This window comes from Dromaius novaehollandiae, chromosome 5, assembly GCF_036370855.1.
Source record: "Dromaius novaehollandiae isolate bDroNov1 chromosome 5, bDroNov1.hap1, whole genome shotgun sequence".
NCBI lineage: Eukaryota > Metazoa > Chordata > Aves > Casuariiformes > Dromaiidae > Dromaius > Dromaius novaehollandiae.
The window spans coordinates 45973625-45996684 of record NC_088102.1 but is presented as its reverse complement, the minus strand read 5'-3'; the positions used below and the strand labels follow the sequence as shown (position 1 = coordinate 45996684).

Here is a 23060-nt window from a genome sequence, read left to right as displayed (position 1 = left end):
GGGGAGAATGTGCTTTATAAAGCATTTTCACACTAACAGAAATGACGCCAGGAACTTTTCTCTCTTGAGCAAGAGGCATTGGCATGTAGGAAGAGCCAGCACACCAGAAAACAGAACCAGCTGTGGAACACGTAGGAATGACTAAAAGTACATTTCCTACTTAATCAGCTCAATCGATGGAGTGGGCAGATCTGAAGTGGAGCTAGGAATTGTATAAAATCTAGAATTTCTGTTAATTTCTGTGTTCCCTTCTCCTTCCCATAAAGAGCTATAACTTTTAAGGAGAGTGGCAAATGCTGTCAGTTTTAAGTGGAAAATGTTGCTCTGAGTAATATACCAAGCACTGCCAGCCACTGCAGTCTGAAACAAATTAAGAGGGGGAGAAAAATATTTAAGTCAATGTTTACAAGGCTAAAGTGGAAACAAGCAAACATGAAAGTAGATTCTTACCATACAACTAATTCTGAGATTTCATTCCTGCACACAAATCACATTCCCGTCAAACTGGTTAACTGCCCTTTTTCTTTTTTCTTCCTCTATTTGAATTTCTTCTTGTTATATCCCTTCCTTCATCCCAAACCTCTAACCTCCCCCAGCCTGTTTTTTTAATTAATCACCTTTTAATTTAAAAAGCCGTAAGTGGTGCTGTGATGATTCAGGGGATCTCTACAAACAGCTGGTAAATTATTTTATGAAATCTCATATATGATAATTTTCACACCTTAATGAAGGCAATCAGCTTTCTGATACACAGCTGTATCATGCATTTTGTGGACTAGAGACAAGGTGACATTATTAATTGATGACTGCTTTAATGTACTCTTGTTCAAACAGGTAATGGGTCAACTGAAACTACAATATTTCTCCAGCTTTTCTGGAGAGAGTTGAGATTTTCCACAAGGACAAAGATAATGCTATTATAAGACAGAACTTAAAAGATTTGGAATAGCGACAAAAAGTCTTTAAATCCTTAGATACAGGGGAGATGTTTCTGACTGCAGGAAAAAGTATGATCAGAAGAGGCAGGAGAAAGTAAAGATTACTAGATTCCAAAAAAACCACCAGTGTGAAGGAGTGGCATGCGAGAGGTTACCTGCAGCTCCTCCTTGTGCCAGCAGAACAGATGCTGACCTAATTCCCAAGGAAACAATGCAGACACTGCCACAGCTATTTTGGTCTGCATCCACGTAGTTCTGCTGTCCTAATAGCAGTTGTATTAGAACCATTTACAAAAGCTCTGCTTGTTTGCTACATTATTATGGTCTTCTCAGTACCTGTCTCAGAGCTGAGATACTGCTGTCCATCCACTTAAATTCCACAGCTGTTCAGCACAGGCTCCTAGAGTTTGCACTGGTGAGAGCTCACGTTATGATTTATGTCTGCAGGGACGGCTAGCAGAAGCAGTGTATCTAAAGTATCCTAGCCACAGAAAATGCCTGGACTCTTTTCAATTTGCAAGCCAGAAAGACACAAATCCAGTGTCTTGTGACTCAAAGCAGGAAACAAACATCTACCAACTGGACTATCAGGATTGTAAATTAACCGTCTCTCATCCTGTGCTCTTCAGCCTGTTCAAAAACACTATTTATGCAACCATGACAGGCAAGAATGTCATATCAACTTTTATTATTATAAATACTACGGTGGAACAGAAAGGATAGTACCACACATCCTCTCCCTTCTGCTACTATTTTGCATCTTCTTTCTTGGCTACTGCTTCTATTTTCAGGGTTTCTGGAGCTGCACGATAGGCAGGGAATGTCTCCCAAGGACTGTTCAGATCAAACTTCCGAAATTCCTGAGACAGCTCCACAGGTTCTGCTACCACCCGTTTCACCTCATCATCATACCGCACCTGTAATAGTGCAAAGGACACAGGCCAGTTGTTATCATACAGTCACCAGCCTGAGCAGCGATACCATTGGCTGTACCCAGTTATGACATGCTCCCAGACCACCCACCAGAACAGCTCTCCCAATTCTTGTGCCATACATAGGCCACAGGTCTCTGCCACAGTTTCAATCCTCTCAGTATTTAGGGGGGGAAACCCCCCCCCCCCACCCCCCAAAAAAAAACAACCTCCAGATGCCACGATGGCCTCTGACCACTCCAGGAAAACCCTCCTCTTTGTTACCACGTACCCCAGGTGTCCTGGCTAACCGCCCTGAGTTAGGAGTGCCCAGGTTACAGTTCATATGCAGTCCACTGGGAGTAACTTGTTCAGTTTGTCATATGACAGAGTTCTCTTGAGCCACTGAAAACCTGTGGCCCATCCCTGTGGCACACCTAGGCACCACTCTCATGAACCTTTATAAATCTTTACCACAGCAGTTTCTTTCGTTTCAGTTTGGCTTCTTTACATAAAGCTCAGAACATGGGGCAAAAAGAAGACCTGAGTGAAGGGTAGGTTAGTACCAAACAGTTCTGACAGGTTTGATTTGTCCTCATTTGCCGGTCCAGATCGCCAAACCACATCTCAGGAGATGCTGCGTGATCCTCACTCACAGCATTCCCTGCTATTTCTGTTCTCTTAAAACCCTCTGCTGCCCCACAGCACCTCACCATCTTCTCCTGAGGCTCAACTCAGTCTTAGAACAGCACCATATATGAGTGCTTCTGCAAGGTGGTCATTTGGAACTAGGCAGAGACCAAACACACTTACTGCATGTGTGATTAACATACAGGAGTAAAAATTTGATAAACAGCAAAAGTCAGTGCAACTGAAGGGTTTTATAACCTAGGCACTGACCTACAAACACTCCACAAAGTGGAGTTACAGCTGCATAAAGATCAGCTCAGTTCTTTAAACCTCTGGGAATCTCCAGCTTTTCAGTGGAAAGCTTAATCTTCCAGATGAGACACTAAAAGCAGAGCTTTCTCTGCCTGACAATTATGCTTGGATACAGCAGATGAAATTTGCCCATTGTTGCTGGCCTTAGGCTCCCTTGTTATGGATGATACCTTGTGAGGACTTCAAATTTCCATGCTAGAGGTATACACAACTCCTCTGGAAGGCAGACACATGAAATATCCTTAGATATTTCAAATTACAATACTTAGAATTACAAAGCAGTTGCATCTCTGTATCAAAACTCAGATAACAGTATTAGAGATTTGTAATTTTAGACATCAGCACGTCTCCTACCTCCACATAACCAGAGAGTGGAAAGTCCTTCCGGAAAGGGTGGCCCTCAAACCCATAGTCTGTGAGAATTCGCCTTAGGTCAGGATGGTTGGCAAAGAAAACACCATACATGTCCCAAACCTAAATGAAAGGGAGCCAAATAAATTGAATTAGATACGTTATCTCCATCTTAATCTTCCTAGCAGCTCCATGCTTGCCCACCTCATCCAGAGAGGCCAACCCAACCAAGAAAACAAACGGGTCCTCTAGCACAGTGCTGGAAGTAAGGCTCTTCTTATTTAGAAAGAAGACCCCTTTCTGTATTATGCCAGAAAAATTTCAGTTGCATGCCCAGCTTTGTGCATTGCCTGTGCAACTGATTTAGGAAATCTTTCAAAGGAACATCTAGAACTTTTCTTCTCCTATTCCCAAAGGCAGCCAGTGAAACACTTCTCCCTCTCTTCCTCAGTGCCCTGGGAATCAGTTTAATCAGAAAAACTTGCCTCTTTCCACAGGGACCCCACTTCCAAGAACTAAGTACACTGGAGCTCACCTCTCTTTCATACCAGTTTGCTGCCTTGTGCACAGACACTGCCGAATCAATAGGTGTCAGCTCATCAGTATATGTCTTCACACGGATCCGACTGTTGAACCGCAAAGACAGGAGATTGTAAACAATCTGAAGCAAAACAAAACAAAACAAAAAAGGATTGGTCTTGTACGCACTTCACAGATCTCTTCACAGTATAGTACTGGCTGAGCAGAGAGACATGTAGACTATTTCAAATAAATTTTTCAGCAAAGTCACATCAGCGCTTTAGAGCTGGGCGCTAAAAGACCCTCTATAACTGAGGCTCCAGTAGCTTATCGCTATTTTGTCCTTAGAAGTGTAATAAAAAGGATGAGAGATTTAGAAAATATGACTTACAAAGAAGAGGTCAAAAAACCAGAGATACTTACTTAAAAAAAAAAATACTGAAGGGATCTGTCACAAAGAAAATAGCTATCAATTACTCTCAGCATATAGCAGGAGAAAGATAAGAGGGAATCCACCCAATTTTCAGCACTGAGGTTGGATAGCAGGGAAAATTGCAACCATTCTGGTGATAAAATACTGATAAAGTCTGCTTAAGAGGATTATTAGAACCTCCAGTGTGGAAAAAAAAACATACTACAAGCAGCTAAAAAAAAAAAGTTTGTAAGGTATCACATAGTGTGTTTGACTGTCTTTATGCAGGCAGCTGGAAAAGGTGAATTCAAACTCTATTTCTATTACTCTACTATCCTGATTAATGAAAGAAAAATCTTAAATTCAGAAATACCCATCTTCTTCAGAGACTGAAAGCCTTTGAGCTAAGAAACTCTCTATCCACCTCTGAGGTATTTTAGCCTAACACAAGTCATGTTATTAATGTAATAGCTAATAACCGTTAGCTGTTTGCTAACGACAGTTAGCAAAGCAAAGAGCCATACCTGAAAACAACAGGCGTCCTCCAATTAGATAATTCAGATAAGGTAAACCTGCCATCCCTTGCTTTGTTTTCTGAGCAGCAGTTGGTAAGTGATTTAACATCACAAGACAGACCAAGGGGGAGAAATAAATCAGCTACTTTTCATCATCCTTGCTACTTGTTGGGAACCAAAAATCTATCATCATGCTGCTCAGATTTTCTCATCTGAAAGATGGTCTGCCCAAACTGGACAAGGAAAGGACATCTCTTCCGCCTAAACCATAACCAACCTCCCACAGCACATGAGCCCCAGGTACCTTCTGCTGGTTTACATGTCTTTTTTTTAAAGAAAAGGAATATTGTTAAGGAGAAGATTGGTAGGATTTAAGGAAAAACATGTCTGGTTCTGTCAATGACAGCTGACAGGCATAAGTGGAAGAAAGAAGAGTACTAATTTATACCTGGCCAAAAAAAAGTTTTTAAACATTTTGGTAAAAAAGAAACTTGCAATAGAACACAAAGGGAAAGCCAGACTAGGAACCCATTTAACTAAGTGTGTCAGTGCAGTATCAGTTACAGTAGTGCAGTATCCATTACAGTACTGCTTCCACGATCAACAGGTTAAACAAAACCCAGCATTTCAGAGCGGACTTGCTGACTGTCAGAAAGCAAGGAACATAGTTGGAGCTGCAACAGCATCCAAAGCCGTCAGCACTTGCAAGGGTTTTGGAGTCTTGTACCTACAAACAATTCTTACCTCAAAGCGATACTGCCGAGATGGGACATCAACAGCAGTCAAGTCAGCCAGTGATTTGAACTGAGCGTTGGTGTGATCTCGAAGGAAGGTCAGAACTGGAATGATTCCATCTGGATGAATCAAAAGCTCCAACTCATTGAAACAGGTCACCTAAAGAAAACAGCAGAAAAAAATTAGTATGGACACTAACAGGATTGAAACCTGCACTGAATCCAGCAGGACGCTTCAGCAAGGAGAATACATGGCACAGCAGACATATACATGACATCAAGTAAAGAGGCTCAAAAATAGCAGTAAGTTTCATCTAATTCTGACAATCTGTGTTCCCCAAAACAACTTCTCACATCTAACAAAGAAACAGTGTGTTCATTTGTCCCCTCCTGAGAACGATTCCATGGACAGCACCTACCTGTACTTGCTGGATATACTTGGGCAGAATCTCAGCCACGTACTCCCCAAAAACACATAGCTGCTTCTGTTCTACTTCGTTTTTTGGTCTTACAGTAGCTACAGAGAACAAAAAAGTTGCCAAAGTTATAACAGGGTAAGCTACAGAAAGAAGAGTAGCCCCTCCCATCCTTACTTAAAAAGGAAAATGCCTTAGACCAGTCTAGCTGTCTCTCAGTAGCTCTGGCATAGCTGGGCAGCTTCGAGTTCAGATAACCTACAAAGATCAACTCACATATGGGATATCTCAAACTAAACATAACATATATATATATAGTGTAGTATATAGTAGACTATAACAAGATTAGACTATATTGACATATGCAGTAAACGTTACAACATGGAAATAGAGACCTTCACGAGGACAGCAAGTTTGCATCAGCGCTAAGCCATGCAGTCACCAACCATTTTCCCTTCGGGGAAAAAAGGAAAAGAAAATAACTTTTTTTTTGCATTGCAAATACAGCAGGAAGGAACGCTCCAACAAGATGAAAGAAAAGAAAATAGCAGGATGAAAGACAGTGAGAGAGGAAGAGGGAGAGAGATGACGTAGCAACCTGAATTTAGATAATGCTTGTGATATTCAGGTCGATCTAGACAAAAAGCTGTCTTTGTAGACAGGATAGCCGTGTTTTCATGTGATGCACCACCATCTAAGAAACTCCCTCATATCCAAAACACCTCAGGGGTGCATTTTATCAGTTTTAAAACGACTGCAGACTTATGAGGCAAGACCCAGGCCACGGAGGGGCTGCACAGCTGTTACCAGGCGCGACTCTGCGGGCGGTGCGAGGCGGCAGGGCGCCGCCGAGGGCGCGGCTGCCAGCGAAACCCCGCCGCTGCCCAGCGCTCCGCGAAACAGCCGCGGGCCGCCCGCCGCCTCCTGACGCCCTCCCTGAAACTCGACATGGCGCGGGCAGAGGCGGCGCACATACTTACGGCGCGTCTCGGCCGCGGAGCCCCCCGCCGCGCGGGCCTGCGCCGCCGCCGCGGAGCCTGCGCCAGCTGCGGAGAGAAAGCGACACGGCTGAGGCGGGGCGGGGGCCGAGCCCCGCCGCCGCCGCCTGTGCCAACGCGGCAGCTCTCCCCGGCCCGGCCTTACCTCGCAACGCAGCCCGCACCAGCCCCCGCGCCGCCGCCAACATCCCGCCCGGGCACGGACGCACAAGGGCACGGACCGGAAGCGGAAGGCGCGGCGGCCGTGCCGCTCCCCCCGCGAGGCGGAGATGCGCGCGGAACTACGCGGGGCGCTTCCGGGTCGGTGGCCGGAAGTGGCGAGTGCCTGGCGACGCCTGGTGCAGGGTGAGGGGCGCGGGGAGCCGCTCGGGCACCCCGGGGCGGCGGCGGGAGGCTCCGGGGCGGCGGCATGAAGGGAGGCGCCGCAGGTGGGTGCCGCGGGCCCGAGGGGCGGCCGGGCTGGGGAGGCCGGGGCGGGTTAGGGGTGCGGCGGGGCGGCCGCCGGGCCCGGGGGGCCCTGCTGCCAGCCCGGCCCGGCCGCGGGGGTGAGGGGGTCGCGGGGCCGGCGGGGATCCGGCCGCCGAGGGGGCGGTGTCGTGGCCAGGCCGGGTAGCGACGTTTGCAAAATGTCCTTGGTGCGAGGGGCCGGAAGCGCGAAGGCCCCCCCCCCCCCCCCCCCGGTGGAAACACTGCTGCAGGGAGTTGTCAGCCTTCGGGCGCTTTTAGGTTTTGTGCATTTCTTCTTAGCTTTCGCGTGGCCTTAATGGTAACCTCTGGTTTCCCACGAATTAGGTTCCCCCCCCCCCCCCCCCAAGGTATTAAGTTGCTGTCACTTCTGTATCTCACTTCTTTGATCCTGCTTGCTGCCACGGCATCTATGAACCTCTTGGGAGAAAACAAAGAACGAGATGTGCCAGATATTAGTTGTGTCATTACATAATATCAGGCATCTTGCAGTTCGCTGCTTCTCTAGCATAAGGAATGTGTGGAGTGTAAATTTTTATTCCGTGGGACATTTTTGATGTTCTTGTACTTCTCTTTCCTTATAGGAAATAATCATAATCATGGATGGAAAGAGGGACTTTTTGTTTGCAAAGAGGGACGTGAGATTTACAGTAGTCATTAGCTGCTGTTGGCCTTTCTTTCATAGCTTGGCCTCAGTCCCCTGGAAATTGTGCAGGGCTCCCTGGGCAGACAGATATCCTGCACAGGCTTGTTGGTTCATCCTTGTCCTTGTTCTTGGGTAGTCACTTAGGTGTTCTGTGCTGTGGCTTTTGGGTACTTTGAATATAAGGATCAAGAGCAGGAACTGAAGTGAGAGCTGATGTGGATGACAGGCTTGTGCTTGCAAAACTGTGTTTCACTGGAAAAATAGTACTGATGTACTCTGCGCTGATTGCAATTTCTCAGTGCCTTACAACTTAACGTGTAGATGTTTTAAAACAATTCTAGTCTAGCTGAAAAGTAACAATAAGGGATATAATTAAGGCAGGCCATTATCAGGGATGGGGAAAGAGCTGTCCAGCCAATTAGGGATGCACAAACTACCTCCTGTGAACAGAATTCTAGTAAAAAACATTTAGGAGCCCTCCTGCACCAAGTAGACCAATGGTAAGAAAGTGCACCCTTGACAAAGTAAAGCATGGAAGAGTAACTGTAAATCTCTAGGAGAATAATCCCATCTCTGGGTGATGTTGTACAGAAGTCATGTTCAGTATTAATTGAAGCAATTTGTGCTATCAGTCACCGTGGCTAATGGTTGAGGTTAAAAAAAAGTTTTAATGTGAATGCAAGTAGGCATCTATTTGCTTTTAATGCTGTCAAGATCCATGTTAAAGAAAAGCTCTTTTGTACAGCAGTTCTTCTTTGGCTCATTAGCCTCTTTCTCTACTGACGAACTGTTAGGAGCTCTGCAAATAATCTCTGTTCCCTACTAAGAGATGTTGTCTTGCCAGTTGAGTTCTCCTTACCACTTGGGAAACAGTGGCTAACAACATCTAGCGCGTCGTTTTGCTTATTGAAGATGTCTGGCACGTTAGCAAACCATCAGTTACTTGGCAGGCTTTTCATTTGGTTAGTTTGAAGGACTGGTGGTTATGTCTGGCAGACTTTTTATGCCTCTTTTTTGTTTTTTTAAAAAAAAAAACTCGCCTTATTTGATACCACTGCACAAATTCATGATGCTGTTTTTGGATGATAATTGACTCCTACTGATGATATGAACTGCTGCCTCTGCTCTTTGTTAGTACAATACTGTAATCCTTCTTTCTTCCATCTAGTGCACTGTACTACGGCAGCATTCGCTTGCCTTTGCCAGTTTCCTAGTGTGGTTGCTGGATTTTCCACCTGAATAGCTGTTGCTGCATTTCTTTGTGTCAGTGAAACGAGTGGTGAAAAGATATGTATGTCTTCTATTTCTGCTGGGATGCGATGCTGACCGTACTGGAAGTTTGGTATATTTTATTGTTTTAATTGTGCCAACTTCTCAGCACAAGCAGAAGTTTCTGGCAGTGCTATTTATATTCGATCTAAAATATGCTGGCCTCTTACCAATATCCTTGATTTTTCCCTGTACCCTGGACTACTGCATAATCTTGTTAGTGGAGGGAGAAAGTCTTATAACTATTATGATTTTACAGATTGCTGGAGGTCTGATCTGTGCAGCACCATGGACTCATCAGAAGAGACTGGAGGCTCCTCCACAGAAGAAAACTACTTTGTGAACTACACCTTCACTGATCGCTCTCACTCAGGCCGTGTGGCTCAGGGCATCATGAAACTATGCTTGGAGGATGAGCTGTTTGCCGATGTTACGATATCAGTGGAAGGCAAAGAATTCCAGCTGCACCGTTTGGTCCTCTCGGCTCAGAGTTGCTTCTTTCGTTCCATGTTCACTTCAAACTTAAAGGAGGCCCACAACCGGGTGATTGAGCTGCAGGATGTTAGCGAGAGTGTCTTTCAGCTCCTTGTGGACTACATTTATCATGGGACTGTAAAGCTGAGGGCAGAGGAACTGCAGGAAACCTATGAAGTGGCAGACATGTACCAGTTGACTGCCCTTTTTGAAGAATGCTCCCGTTTTCTGGCCCGAACGGTGCAGGTTAGGAACTGTCTGCAGGTCATGTGGTTGGCAGATCAACACAGTGACATGGAGCTCTACACAGCTGCCAAACACTGTGCCAAGTCACATTTGTCTCAACTTCAAGACACAGAGGAGTTTCTACACCTACCTCTACGCCTATTGACAGACATCCTCACAGGTAAGGAGGTTTTGAGACTAGCTAGAACGTGAATGTGGGAAGAGACTTGAGATTGCAGGATGAGAGTGTGGCAGGGATTGAATAACCAAGACAGATGGAAAGATACAAGCTTTCATAATCACTGTTTATTCAGAGGCTTAGCTAAGCAAAGCAAAACATTGTGCATAATTTCATCAGAGAAAACTGTTAACCATCACTGGTCATAAAGCGATTAAGCTACAAAGCAGAGCCCTAGGAAGAAAAGATTTAAAAGGGACATAGAGGATGCTAATTCCCAGCAGTTCCTGAGGCAACAGGTAAGCAGCATGCAATCTTGTCTGTTTTTGTGAGAACAAGGAATCCATGCTTATAGATTTCTTAAACACAGTTTATTAATCTTCAACAATTTATTGACTTTTTGTTTGCATTAAAAGTGAAAAGAAGCTTTATCAAAAAATGAATGAAAGTCTTTTTTTTTATTCTTAATCATTCAACATAGTAATGCAACAACTCCACAAGCTGTATTTCTAGACTTCTGTTAGTGTTATTACTAATTGTATCTAATCGTTAGGATTATTTAGGCTAGGCACTCAGCCGACTCAACTAGAAGTATTGTAAAATCTTAAGTAATACAGTAATTACCTTCTTGTAAAGATAATTGCCTTCTACAGTAATGGTTGCAATGAGTCAGTGTTGTGAAGGACCTGTCAACCCATCAACAACTTAGTCCAATATCCACCAATCCCTAAAGATTCTGTGCTGCCCTGGTAGCATACAGGCAGGGCTTTAAAACCTGTCCATGATGCTGCAGTACAATTCCATTTTTGTGGGTTTATGTATCATTCCTAGAGAAAGCAAGAGTGTAGAAGAAGCCTGTACATTCAGATATGCTGGATTTGGGACCGCAGAGCAGTCTCCTTTGTTGTTATAATTAAAAAATAACAAAAACAAAGACCTCTGTAAACAGGTAAATCACTACACTTTGTGTCACATATGCTTTATTTGCTGTTAGACCAGTAAACCTATCATGACTGGCTTTTTTGGAATATTGGCAGATCTGTCCTTGAGACTTAAAATAGCCTTTAAAGTTGATGCTATGTCAGTCTTTACAAATACTTCAGTGTCTTATTTGCTTTGCATCTAAAGAAAGTCACAGTGAAAAACCCATTGAGAGTAAGTACTGATAACTCAAATAAAACATGATGAAACTAGAGGAATTTTGAGAACTGTTCCTAGTTATGTAAACCTAAAAAAATTCAAAGTTGTGGCTTCACTTAAAAAAGAAAATCCTAAAATGACAGTTGAAAATAAAGCTATAGTGGCCAGTCACCCTTAACTCTGCCCATTGGTGATGCCATGCAACAACCATCGTTTTAAGATGACAACCTTTAGTTTTTGCGATCTTAAATTAAACTAATTGCTTAATAAAAATCTTTTCCATGCATCATCCATTTCCTTATTTAGGTATGGAATAGAATCATTTTTTCTCTTGCAATTCCTGCATGTTAATTTAGTTAATGGACAATTAAAGAAAGGAAGCTATTAGTAGCAAGGATTAAAATAAATTTCATGAAGATATTTGTTTATAAAACTTACCTTTTGTTGTGATCTAGGACCGATTTCAAAATCAAAGCTTTTCTATTTACCCACTTTGGCCTGGCTACTATATCCAATGAACAGTTTATAGAAATCCCCTTTACTAATAAGCAAGCTCAAAATACTGCCTTTCTTCGCCCTTCTTCTTCCCGTATAGAGAAAAGTGTTGGAATTTGGCTGATGACTTCCGCATCGTTGAACTTGGGTCTTTCTGAGAGAGCAGATTACAAAATCAGAGAACCTTCATAGGGAAGTCTCTGAATGAATATAGGTGTAATTGCTGATGTTATGGCAGCTAGCTGGCTTTCAGGCTAGAAACAAATACCTAAAAACTTTTGGTAATATACTGATGATGATGATGCAATAGCTTCTGGCATAACCAAAACTTCCAGTTACATCTGGAAGCAAATGGAAATCTGATGCAGTCTGTTAAGTGCAGAATGTTTCCTATTATCAGACTGCTAAGGAAAGCTACAGTAGCTCACCGTAGTATGTGAGATTTCCAAATGCTGACAGGATAGCAGCAAGAGCAAATATTCAGTCTTGAGGGTCAACTGTCTGAAGAAGTGCATGGGGAAGAAAAATTTTTGCAAATTACCTTTGCTAGATTAACTTGCAGGAGCAGTCAGTGATCCAAGAAATGCAGCTGCTGCAATTCTCAAATAAGAGAATCTTTTTGCTTAAAAGAGAGTGTATTTTTCATCCTCACAAAACATGTAAAGTCTTTTTCCTGCCCTTTTTCTCTATGACCTAGGTTCCTTTGTTGAAATTCATCCAAAATATTTAAAATCTGGCAGCTCTGTCTTCTGATATTTAACCAAGCAAATTTGATGTAGATACCTGGCTGGCAGTGCTGATCATGTCTGCCAAAAATCTATAAACCCCTGTCTCTCTTCTTCCACTTTAAAGGTAGGGTTTGTGGCTGGATGGCAAGAAGGAGTTGGAGGAATGGAGGGTCATGGATGCATATATCTTTGATTTTTGTGTAGATCTGGTAAATTCCTTTCTGTCCCTGAACCCACAGATGGCGTTCCGTGTTCTCAGAATCCAACGGTTGCCATAGAAACCTGGATCAACTTCAACAAGGAAGAGCGAGCAGGCTTTTCAGAGACGCTGCGATCAAGTCTGAAGGTATTAAAAGACCTTCTGTTCTGGGGCTGGTGTAGTGCTTCTGGTTTTGCACTTCCCAAGGAAAGGGTCTTCTGCTCATAACTGTGACCTGAAAGTTGCAAAATGTGAATTGCCATTGCAATTCATGGTGCTTGTGTGAGGAATACTTTGTCGTAAATAGAAACCCCACTGACAGCTTCTTCAACTTGACGCTGCTATTACCAGCGATTAGGGCCATGCCATAAGTAGCTCATTTCACCAGATGCCCAGTTACTGAAGAGCCCATTCAGAAATCTTAAGAGTTTGGCATTCCCCTCATAACAACTCTGCTTGCTCAATGATATGACCAGCCTTTAATTAAACTGCAGACACTAGGATTCAAATGAACTCACTCTGCTCACTCTGCTAGATGAGAGATGAGGGGTGGCTTGAAAAGGCTTCGAGGCTCTGAATCCTGAGTGCTTTAGGGTGGCAGGTGTTGGGAGCAGGTCACATACCACCGGCTCATGGATGGGTCCTAAAACACTGAAAGGTTCAGCCTTAGACATCACCGATGTTTGTGTAAATATGCCTGAGTTCTGCTGAAGCTGACACACTCCTCCTTTCTCTCAGGTGATTGGAGAAAACGTTCACATCTACCTGATTGGGAAGGAGTCATCACGTACGCATTCACTCGCTGTCTCTCTGCATTGTGCTGATGATGACTCCATAAGTGTGAGTGGCCAGAACAGCCTGTGTCACCAGATCACTGCAGCCTGCAAGCATGGTAGTGACCTATACGTTGTCGGTGGCTCCATTCCACGACGCATGTGGAAATGCAACAATGCAACTATAGACTGGGAATGGTGTGCCCCTTTGCCCCGTGACCGGCTCCAACATACCCTTGTTTCCGTGCCAAGCAAGGATGCTATATATTCACTGGGGGGGAAAACTCTGCAGGACACTCTCTCTAATGCTGTCATATATTACAGAGTACGAGACAATGTATGGACAGAGACCAGCCAGCTGGAAGTGGCCGTATCTGGGGCTGCAGGTGTAAACCTTAATGGTGTCATTTACCTGCTGGGAGGGGAAGAGAACGACTTGGACTTCTTCACAAAGCCCTCTCGGCTTATTCAGTGCTATGATACCAACACAGAGAAATGCCACGTGAAGCCATACGTACTGCCTTTTGCGGGCCGCATGCATGCTGCTGTACACAAGGATGTGGTGTTCATTGTAGCTGAGGGGGATTCACTGCTATGCTACAATCCCTTACTGGATAGCTTCACCCGGCTATGCTTGCCTGATGCCTGGAGCTCAGTACCATCCCTCTGGAAAATTGCTAGCTGCAATGGCAGCATCTACGTCTTTCGAGACCGCTATAAAAAGGGTGATGCAAATACTTTTAAACTTAATCCAGCCACCTCTGTTGTAACAGTCACAAGTGGCATCAAAGTGCTGCTCACTAACCTGCAGTTTGTCCTGGCCTAGGAGGGAAAAACAGGCCCAGTGGTAGAAAGGGCAGCAAAGATGTTCTGCAGTGCACCTCAGAGGCACCCAACATCCTCAGCACCAGTTCCAATTACTACAAGCTCACAACATCCAGTAAACAGCCCATCCTCTATACCCATGCAGAGGAAGTACCAGCCATCTGGCTGTGGGCCTGTTCTCTTACATAGCACTATTAAAGTTGAACTGCTACATCTTAGGTTTCAGGTGGACTAAACACTATTACTGCAATCCCTTGATAATAAGCTGCTTGTGTTTGAGGCCAAAACTCCAGCAAGTGGCTTTTTTAGCCTGGAACCATCCACCAATAACAAATCCTATAGCATATGGACAACCTCCTTCTTGGCACAGACTGCTAGTTTTAATTGTCCGGGAGACTGCACTGCTGCCGTTGCCAGCCATGGAGAGTAGATATGCTGTGTCTGTCCTCCAGGGAAGTCCCCATTTAAACATTCCTGTGTCCCTGTAGCAGCAGGAAGGACTGGCGGAAATGATTATTTACAGTGGACAGATTCCAGAGCTGAGCCCAAACCTTGAGTGGGTTGTATGCTTCAGCACTTCTAGAGGAGTGGTAACAAACTGGGAACCTGCCTTCCACTGTACTGTCACCTAGCATAAAGAGGGAGATGATTCTTAAGAGCATGGGCTTTCTTGTCTGTACAGGGAATCCCAACTTGTAATCATAACATAGTGTTGGTGAAAGATGGAATTAAGTCCACTTCCTCCTACCCCTCTCTGGCACTGTAACCCTTTGGGTGAGAAAGTGAATAAACTCTCTGCTGAGACATGGTTTTCTTTCCCTTTGCTGCAAATACTGCATTATGTGGATGGCAGTTTGGCTCTGCACTGATGATGTGTGTGGGAGAAAACGACGGGGCTTTAAAAGAAATAAGAGACTACCCATAAGGACAGAAGTGTTAATGAAACAGCCCAACCTCCCCTTCAAAGCAGCGTATTGTAAAAACTTCTTTATTGATGGTTGAGAAATGTAACACTTGAGCCTTCATTAGTTCATTAAGATCCAAGTTTTTTTTAAAAGGAGCTGAGAGGCTGAGATTTTTATGGTTCTTACTGACACTTTGCAGTTGTCCCAGCAATTATGTTCCTGTGAAATGCCTCCAGGACCTGGACCTGTTTGTGCCGAATGAGAATGTGGGGGCGGATCTTGGCAATAGCCTCTATTGCTTCCTGAGGGCTCCAGTGATGCAGCTGAAAAGGCAGAAACACTGCATGTGAAAATCTGTTCTATCCTTGCACAGGTTAATGGAGCCTTCATGGAGGCTACAGACAATGTAAGAGTTCAGTTAGAAAACTTGCTCCTTTTGTCCCTCCCATTCATCTTCCTCTCAGAGAAGCCTGAAAGTCAGTGCAAGTTCATGAAGTGAGTCCCCCAGTTAAAGAAAAACATTTGATGTCTAGGACCTCCATTTTCTCTCTCTCTCATGTTTCCATGATGTAAGTAGTTTCCTGTCCTAGTCCCACCAGACTTTATTAGTACTCCCCTTGCTCCAGCACTTTCGTGCATTACTAAGGAAAGATTTTCCAGGGAGTGTTTAAGAACTCCAACAGAAGGATCCACAGGTGGGATTTTGTTTTCAGAGCTACCTTACACAGTTGGATCTGCAGAGGAACTGAGAAAACCAAAGTTACTTCTCATGATCCTGAATTATATTTTTAGAGGTGCTCACCACTTCAGGTAAATAGGGAAAAAGAAGTCTGAGCAAAAGAAAAAAGTTTAGCTGCTCAGTTAGTAAATTTACCCTCATGTGAGTGACTTGTTATTCCCAACTCAATCTGTTCCTCCCTAAAAAGAATTATGAACAGCAGAATCATTCAAAACCTGATCAGAACATGCTGTATGAGTGGCCCAGTAAACTGAACAGCTTCTTGAAATCTGACTAATCTGCCAGAACCAGCAACAGATACTATGAAACCACGTTTCAAAGCTTCCTGTCAACAGCAATTTCTGTCCCGTAACATCAAACCTCTTTGCCAGTGTCTGTGCTAATAACTGAGCTGTCAGAGGCAGACTGTACATGTGAAAGAAAAGACTGCTTACAGTGGCAACTCCATTACAACTTCACCACTCTCGCACTACCAGGAAGCATTAATTGGTCAGTAACATGAAGGCAAATGAACGAAGCGTGCAAAGGTAAGCTACGTTGTCAAAGGAAGCTTAGACTGCTGTTCAGCAAATATAAGTTTCACTTGTTCCTTTTTCTTGTATTTGCCATCTTCTACAAAACAGACAGCAACATACATGTGGGGCCTAGCTACCTACCTCTCTTCAAATGGGTCTCCAGTCCAAACTCAGTAAAATCATGGACTATTTATGCAATTGTACACGCTTAGGTTTCTTAACAGAATGAAGTTGTAGAGGCTGGACGATCTTTGACTACTTCACTTGTCCAGAGTGTATGAACATAAATCCCATTTAGTACAGAACCTTTCTTACTTGAATTAAATATGCTGCCACCATGGTGGCACTGCGGGAGCGTCCTGCCTTGCAGTGCACATAAACGCTGTTACCGCATTCTCGGTGTTTCAGAATGAATTCAACACCCTTGCGGAGGTTCTGCAAGGTGGGAACTCCGGTCAGATCCACGGTGCTGAGACGCAGTTGCTCTACTCCCATTGCCTCCCATTCCTGAAACAAGCACAGTAGATTCAATTAGCCAACGGTTGTGGGGTTTTTCTTTCCCCCAGAAAGAAAAATCTGACCCCCGAGAGGGTATTTGGGAAATACAGCAAAGTTGAAAGCAGATTTTGCAATGTTAATCCTTTAAATCAGATACAATACAGAAAGCTTTAGTGGTGGTTACCAGAAAGGAGAAGTTAAAGGGAACTGGAGGAAAACAGAGACCATGTGTTTCAGCTAAAGGAAAGGAAGTGAGGGCAGTTCTCAGCCCGAAAAAAAAACCCCAACTCGTACTTGCACAGGAACACATGTACAATTAGCGCTCCCCTGCTCTCCGCCGTTGTAGCCCCAGCCGTACTCTTGCACCCTCACGTTTTATCGCTTTGTCGCATTGTTTTAAAACTTGGCCCAAGTCCGGAGAAGCCAAGTCTCTATTAACTGTCAGCAGCCCTGGCAGCTGCTGCCCGGGATCCCGACGGGGAGCAGCAGCTTCCCCGCACGCCGCGCCCTCACCTGCCCCAGGCCCAGGCGTCACTATCGGCCGCTGCTCTCGGCAGCCGGGGGCAGAGCCGGGCCGGGGCAGCCGGCGCCTCCCGCCCCCCGCCGCCGCCGCGGGCCGGGGGAAGGCGTTAAACGGCCGCGGCGGCGGGCCAGGCCTCACCTGGGCGGAGTAGCAGAGGAAGCGGGTCTCGTACTCCTCGTTGAGGGTGAGCACGGCGCGCACCTTCTCCTCCGCCACCAGCTGCGGGCACAAGCACCGTCAGGCGCCGGGGCCGCCGCGGCCCGGCCCGGCCCGGCCGGCCCGCCCGCCGCGCCCCGCCTTACCCCGCGGCTGCGCCCCCGCAGCGGCAGCGCCCCCAGCAGCACGGCACCGTCGATGCGGTGGAACCAGGGCCGGCGGGAGCCGGGCAGCCGCGCCCGCACCGCCGTGTACAGCAGCGTCGGGTAGAAGAGCAGCCGCGCCGCGCCGGCGCCCAGCGCCACCACCACCCCCATCGCGGGCCGCGCCGCGCCGCGGACGAGCGCACCGCGCCCAGCGGCCGGGGGAAGCGCGCCGGGGGCCGCCCCGCCCCGCCCCGGCGGGGGCAGCGCGGCGGCGCGCGGGCGCGGGGGGCGGGGGAGGAGCGCGGCGGCCCGGCCCCTGCCCTCGGGCCCGCCGTGGTCTCTCCCGGAAGCGCCGCCATCTTGCGGAGCCGGCCCGAGGCGGCGCAGGGAGCCGAGCGGGGCGCGGGTGGACCCGTGGGGCAGGTGAGGGCGGCGGCCGCCAGGAGGAGCTCGGCCGGGCAGGGCCGGGACGGCGCGGAGCCGACCCGAGCCCGCGGAGAGCGCGACCCGCCTGGCGCAGGTAACGGCTCTCCTCCGCGCCCGCTGCCCGGCCGCCCGGCAGGCCGCCCCGCGCCGGCACCCTGCAGGCGGCCGCGGAGCCCCGCCCGCCTCCCCTGCCCCGCCGTGGGGGCCGGGGCCCGCGGGGGACCCGCGCCGCCGCCCGGGGGCAGGCGGCCGCCCAGCCGGCGGCCCGGAAGCGGAGGTCGCCGGTTGCCGCCTGGGATCCGGGTGCTGACAGCGCCGCGGGCGCCGCCAGGCCTCGGGCCGCGGGGCGGCGGCGGGGGGCGCTGCGGGCGCGGACGGGGGCGGCGGCAGGGGGCGCGGGGAGCCCGGCGGCCCCGGGGCGGCGGCGCGGATGTGGCCGAGCGCCGGCGGGCGGCACCGCGGGCATGGGGCGCCCCGGGAAACGCGCTGCTGCGGCACTTGGGTGTGCGGAGGGACGGGGGCGGGTCACGAGGGGGAGAAGCGGGAGGGAGCTCGGCTTCACCGCAGGGTAAGGATTTGCAGTCTCAGGCGTGAGGAGGAGCGGCAAACGCTGCCGGGATGGAGTAGGAAGAAAAATAAGGCAGTATAAAAAAAGAGGAGAGGCTGAACATCAAATTAGTGATGAATGCATAAAGGCGATATAAGAATTAACAGCGTGAGATTTTTTTGATAGGAAAATTGCTGAATAGGAAGTTCAGGGGCACTGTTAGCTGGGGAGCCTTCCCTGCTTTAAATTCCTGAGGAATCGCGGCCCAGACGTTTTCACCTTCAAGGCACAGACATTCTCTTCTGCCAGAAGTTGTCAGGGAGCATTTTTCAGACGTTGCAGCTTTCTCGTATTGTGCTTCTTCAGTGTGGTCAGGGGGTGTGTTTCACCGGGAGCACCCTTGATGCAGAAAAATACTTGGCTGGGATTTGCGTCTTGAACTATGCTTTGCTTCTGGTCTGCAAGAGCTAGGACTTCCTGAGTGTCTTGCAAAGTTCATGTTGCGGGTGTGGATGTGTGTGTGTCCCTGTCCCTCCGGGCTTGGCTCTTAGAATTAATGCTCACAGTAATTGCCAAATTCTCTCTTGGAGTCTTTAGTTGTCTTTCCTATTCTTTTCCTATACATGAATTCATCAGGTAGCTGTTATTGCACTGGCTTGGCATTGCATATCTGTGATGAACCCACCTTTCCCTTCCCCCCAGCTCTCTTCTGGGGAGTTCTGCCTAATGTCAGATACTGTTTAAAAATATTATTTACCTGTTTGCCATTGTGATAGGAAAACTCCAGGTGAGTGCAGCCTGCATCCTGCAACTTAATATGTCCAGTTGCATCTCTCCTGGTGAAGAGTCCTCTGGGTAGCAGCCTGATCCTTTTAACTGCCCAGGGACATAGGTGCACGTATATGCACCAGTACACCTATTCCCTAAGTAGGGATTTTAAAATATGATGATGTCAGTGATTTTGTTTGTTTGTTTTTAAGGAAGCTTGCCATTCCCCTTCAGCCTGTACTCACTTTCAAAATTATTGCTGATGCTTATTCTGGGAAATCGTATGCTGTTTTGTGGAATAGGTTCACCTTTTCCAAATGATAACTCTGATATGGACGTATTTTTCCTTTCCCGTCTAAGTTTCTAGTGTTATATTGGAGAAAATCCAGGCCCAGATCCTGCCTTCTTAGTTATGTGCTTGACATAATGTATCTGGGCATGCTTTGTAAATAAAATAATCTAGTAAATGCAGGATTGGGAGCTTGTTTAACTTGGGAACTTTATGTACATAAGAAAGGAGGAACATAATGTCTGTAGAGAGAAGTTTTAATATTGTCTTAATTGAAAAGTGGCTGTCATAAAACCATGAATATGAAGAACACCAAGATTTGTATGTTAAGTACTTCCTTTTGAAAGTACGGCCTACAATAATCAAAAGAATCAAAAGAACTTACCCGTCTTTCAAAATGGAGGTGTGGTACAGAATGCCACAGTAGTACCTTGTACTTATTACTGTATCCACATTTTTTTGCTGCTACTTTAAAACTAGATGCAGTCATCAGATTATCATTACATGGTGGGGGGAGGGTACCTTTAACTATTGTTTCTTTTGCTAAGAGTAGGAATTCTGAAAGTACATGTTGCCTAGCACTACTCCTCTAAAGGGAAAAGTAAAAAAAAAAAAAAAAAAAAAAAAAGTGACTGTATCATAGATACGGATTTATTATTGATAAGTTATACAATTATTCCATAATTTGCAAGGTCCCTTGCAAGGAACCTTTACATAAATTGAATAATTATGTATGAAATACATAATTGAGGTGAGACAGAAATTATGGCTGCATAACATAAAACTTAAGAGAAACATTTTTTCATATTGTGTAATTTTTCATTTGAAATTACAGCAAACAATATTATGCTGATCAATTGAAGGTCATAAAAGATTAGATGTTTATGTGGTTTTTGAAAATATTTACAATTGCATTCAGTAAATAAAATATTACCTGTAATCAGGTCTCTAACTGAAATTAGTAAGAAGCTTTGTTATGAGCAGGTTGTTCCTTAACTATTTCTTGCACCTTTTTCTGAAATATGGGCATTGATTATCAGTTACTACATTTATCCTTAATTTCATCTGTCTGTCTTCTGGCTCTTTCATCACAAATCTTTTCAGAGGGCCTACTCTAAATAAAAATTATTTTTGTGTTTTTTAGGTTGCTTGCAAGACTACATCCGAAGTAACATAAATTCTCTTTCTTTTTGATATTTCCCATTTGTTAATCTCTGAATCCGATAATCTAAGAAGAACCCAGTCTTCTGGCTCATGAGCTAGAGACTGCTGTTCAGCGATGATGTCCGTGAAGCGCAGTCCAGGTTTCCAAGTCATCATGTGAGATTTGCTAGTGAAACAACAGCTGTAGTCCAGCAGGCTCAGAAGATTTATATTTCTGGGTTCTTATTTATCAGTCTAGCCATAAATGTCATAATGTTTTATTTCAGACTAAACATTTTCAAAAGTGCTTCTTGTCTTCTAGTTTGCCACTTGGCTAGACTATGTTCAGAGTTATTCGTTGCCTTGGTAACTGCCCTCAGGCAGGAAGGTATCATTTTTACCCATTGATCAGTTATTTGGTAGAAAAAAAATCCAACATGAAGCAGAATAAAATGCTTAAGGGTTTATTGGAATGGGAATTTTAAATTGAGAGAAGTTATCTAGGCCTTACAATGGGTATTTCTCTTGGAATATCCCAACAAAAGATCCTGAGTTGTGATTCCATCGCAAGATTTATTGAGATGAGAAATTATCTTCATTGAGAAAGGTAGCCAGTAGTTTTAATGCCCTTCCTCCTGTCATTAGAGGTGGTTGTTTTATATGGAAAAAATGTAAGATAGCACCTTTTCTGCTATTGCTGTCTCATCTATTTTAGATTGTCCTGCTGGGAGACTTTGTATTCGAGGACATTATAGTGAAAAGAGAGAGCTTCAGCATTCACATTTTCATGACAAGATTTCCGAAATGTGAACTGGACTTTATCTTACTTGTACCTGATACAATATTCAAGCATGAAAAGCTAAAACATACGTTAGGTCAAAGCAGGAAATTTTGCTAGAGCAGGGGAGAAAACACAAACTGATTTAAAGCTCCAGGGCGGGTTACTCGGCAGACACTTTGCTGCAGAGGTGAGTAGCTCATGTCTGAACTGTGATAGACATTGCAAGATTATTGGTTTATGATAACAACATAGTAGGGCACAGTCATCATCCCAGCTAAAGGAAGTCGTCTTTCTGAAATCTCGGATAGCGTGGAAGCTTCAGTCTAGCTCTGTGCATTTTGAAAGAAAAAGCATTGTTGCTAACTTAATCCAGGATGAACAGTGAGCAGCTAGATAGGTGAACAGACGTCTTCAATGTCAAACTAGTAGTTTTCAACTCTTAGTAAAAAATTTCAGTTTTGATGATACAGCTTGTGGCACAGGTATGTTTATGTGCCACGTGAGAGCTTTATCCCAAAGGTGGGATCATAGTACAGAAGCTTTCTTTTCTGTCCCATGTGTGCGTGTCATCCTACCAACCAGATTTGTCCAGAAATTTCAAAGAAAGATAGCTGCTGATGTTAATGGTATTTTATCATTCAGTAGTGTTATACTTCAGTCTTCTCAATATATCATGGCCTGGGTTTTTTTTTGTTTTGTTTTGTTTCCACTCCCTGTCAGAGGCAGAATACTTATGACAAACTCTTTTGGTAATTACTTTGTACTGATTTAGAGTGGACTTGTAATTGATTTAATGAGCTGGCTTGCAGTGATAAGGTTACAGACAAACTAAAATGCTATAAACTGGACTTGAAGTTATGTATCTATGGGATTTTGCAATCATTTAACTAAATTACTTATAAATTAAGTTATAAATTAAACTTGGAGTGACTGCTTTAGATCAGGGCATTTGCTTCTCATTTCTCTCTCATTCTAGAACCTTGCCAAAATTCAGGCAAGTGAGCAGTGACTTTGGGTTCTTTATCTTGGCTTTTTGTAGCCCGTCTCAAGGAGATCTTAAATCAGCATTTGAATGAAAGGATGATGGCTGCTGAGTATCACAGTATCATGCTGGTACGCTGTCTAACAGGCTTTTCTTTGCAGGCAAATATTTCTTTATGGTTGCGTATTGAGCATTCTCTCAGAACTGAATTCTCTCCTGTTTCTCATGAGAACTGAGTTGAAATACTGCGGTGACTTATATTGCTTTTACTTGAAATTAATTCAAATTTTTCAGATTTTTTTTTAAATATACATCAAAATTGGTCTTCCTGTTTCCTTCGCTTCTGTCTGCAGACTTTCTCACTGTGCCCTTTGCAATAATAGTGTAGTTCTTATCTACTGAATTTCAGTATTATACATTTCAAAGTAATATGGTGTTTGTTCAGATTTAAAAATCAGTTTTTCACTGAATCCATGAAAATTCCTTGCT

At 45.2% G+C, this 23060-nt stretch overlaps 4 protein-coding genes across 21 annotated transcripts in view; 2 read left to right on the top strand and 2 right to left on the bottom strand.

Moving 5' to 3' along the window:
* Positions 1 to 1609: 1609 nt before the first annotated feature.
* NDUFS3 (NADH:ubiquinone oxidoreductase core subunit S3) lies at positions 1610 to 6999 on the bottom strand. Its single transcript, XM_026093273.2, has 7 exons — positions 6882 to 6999; positions 6719 to 6784; positions 5742 to 5839; positions 5333 to 5482; positions 3678 to 3803; positions 3146 to 3265; positions 1610 to 1855 (listed from the first exon to the last, which is right to left on the bottom strand). The coding sequence occupies exons 1-7, from the start codon at positions 6922 to 6924 to the stop codon at positions 1688 to 1690; spliced, it is 771 nt and encodes a 256-aa protein (XP_025949058.1). The 5' UTR covers positions 6925 to 6999; the 3' UTR covers positions 1610 to 1687.
* On the top strand, positions 6932 to 14957 carry KBTBD4 (kelch repeat and BTB domain containing 4). 2 transcript variants are annotated; one of them, XM_026093241.2, is made up of 4 exons: positions 6932 to 7081; positions 9376 to 9996; positions 12596 to 12702; positions 13294 to 14957. In XM_026093241.2, the coding sequence occupies exons 1-4, from the start codon at positions 7006 to 7008 to the stop codon at positions 14152 to 14154; spliced, it is 1665 nt and encodes a 554-aa protein (XP_025949026.2). In that variant the 5' UTR covers positions 6932 to 7005; the 3' UTR covers positions 14155 to 14957. The 2 variants fall into 2 exon arrangements, with proteins under 2 accessions (XP_025949026.2, XP_025949025.1); XM_026093240.2 differs by having other exon boundaries at positions 7020 to 7164.
* Positions 14958 to 15125: 168 nt separating this feature from the next.
* PTPMT1 (protein tyrosine phosphatase mitochondrial 1) lies at positions 15126 to 17886 on the bottom strand. Its single transcript, XM_064512733.1, has 4 exons — positions 17636 to 17886; positions 17472 to 17552; positions 16628 to 16819; positions 15126 to 15381 (listed from the first exon to the last, which is right to left on the bottom strand). Exons 1-4 carry the CDS (start codon positions 17804 to 17806, stop codon positions 15241 to 15243), a joined length of 585 nt encoding a protein of 194 aa, XP_064368803.1. The 5' UTR covers positions 17807 to 17886; the 3' UTR covers positions 15126 to 15240.
* Positions 17887 to 17936: 50 nt separating this feature from the next.
* Positions 17937 to 23060, top strand: part of CELF1 (CUGBP Elav-like family member 1) — a 64766-nt gene continuing 59642 nt past the window's right edge. For 8 of the 17 annotated variants that reach the window (XM_064512721.1, XM_064512720.1, XM_064512717.1 and 5 more), the window contains exon 1: positions 17975 to 18058. The gene's annotated coding sequence lies outside the window, so the exon portion shown is untranslated. Of the gene's footprint in view, positions 18156 to 18344; positions 18365 to 23060 lie in introns of those variants that run through there. The other 9 variants (XM_064512725.1, XM_064512722.1, XM_064512724.1 and 6 more) reach the window with 6 other exon arrangements.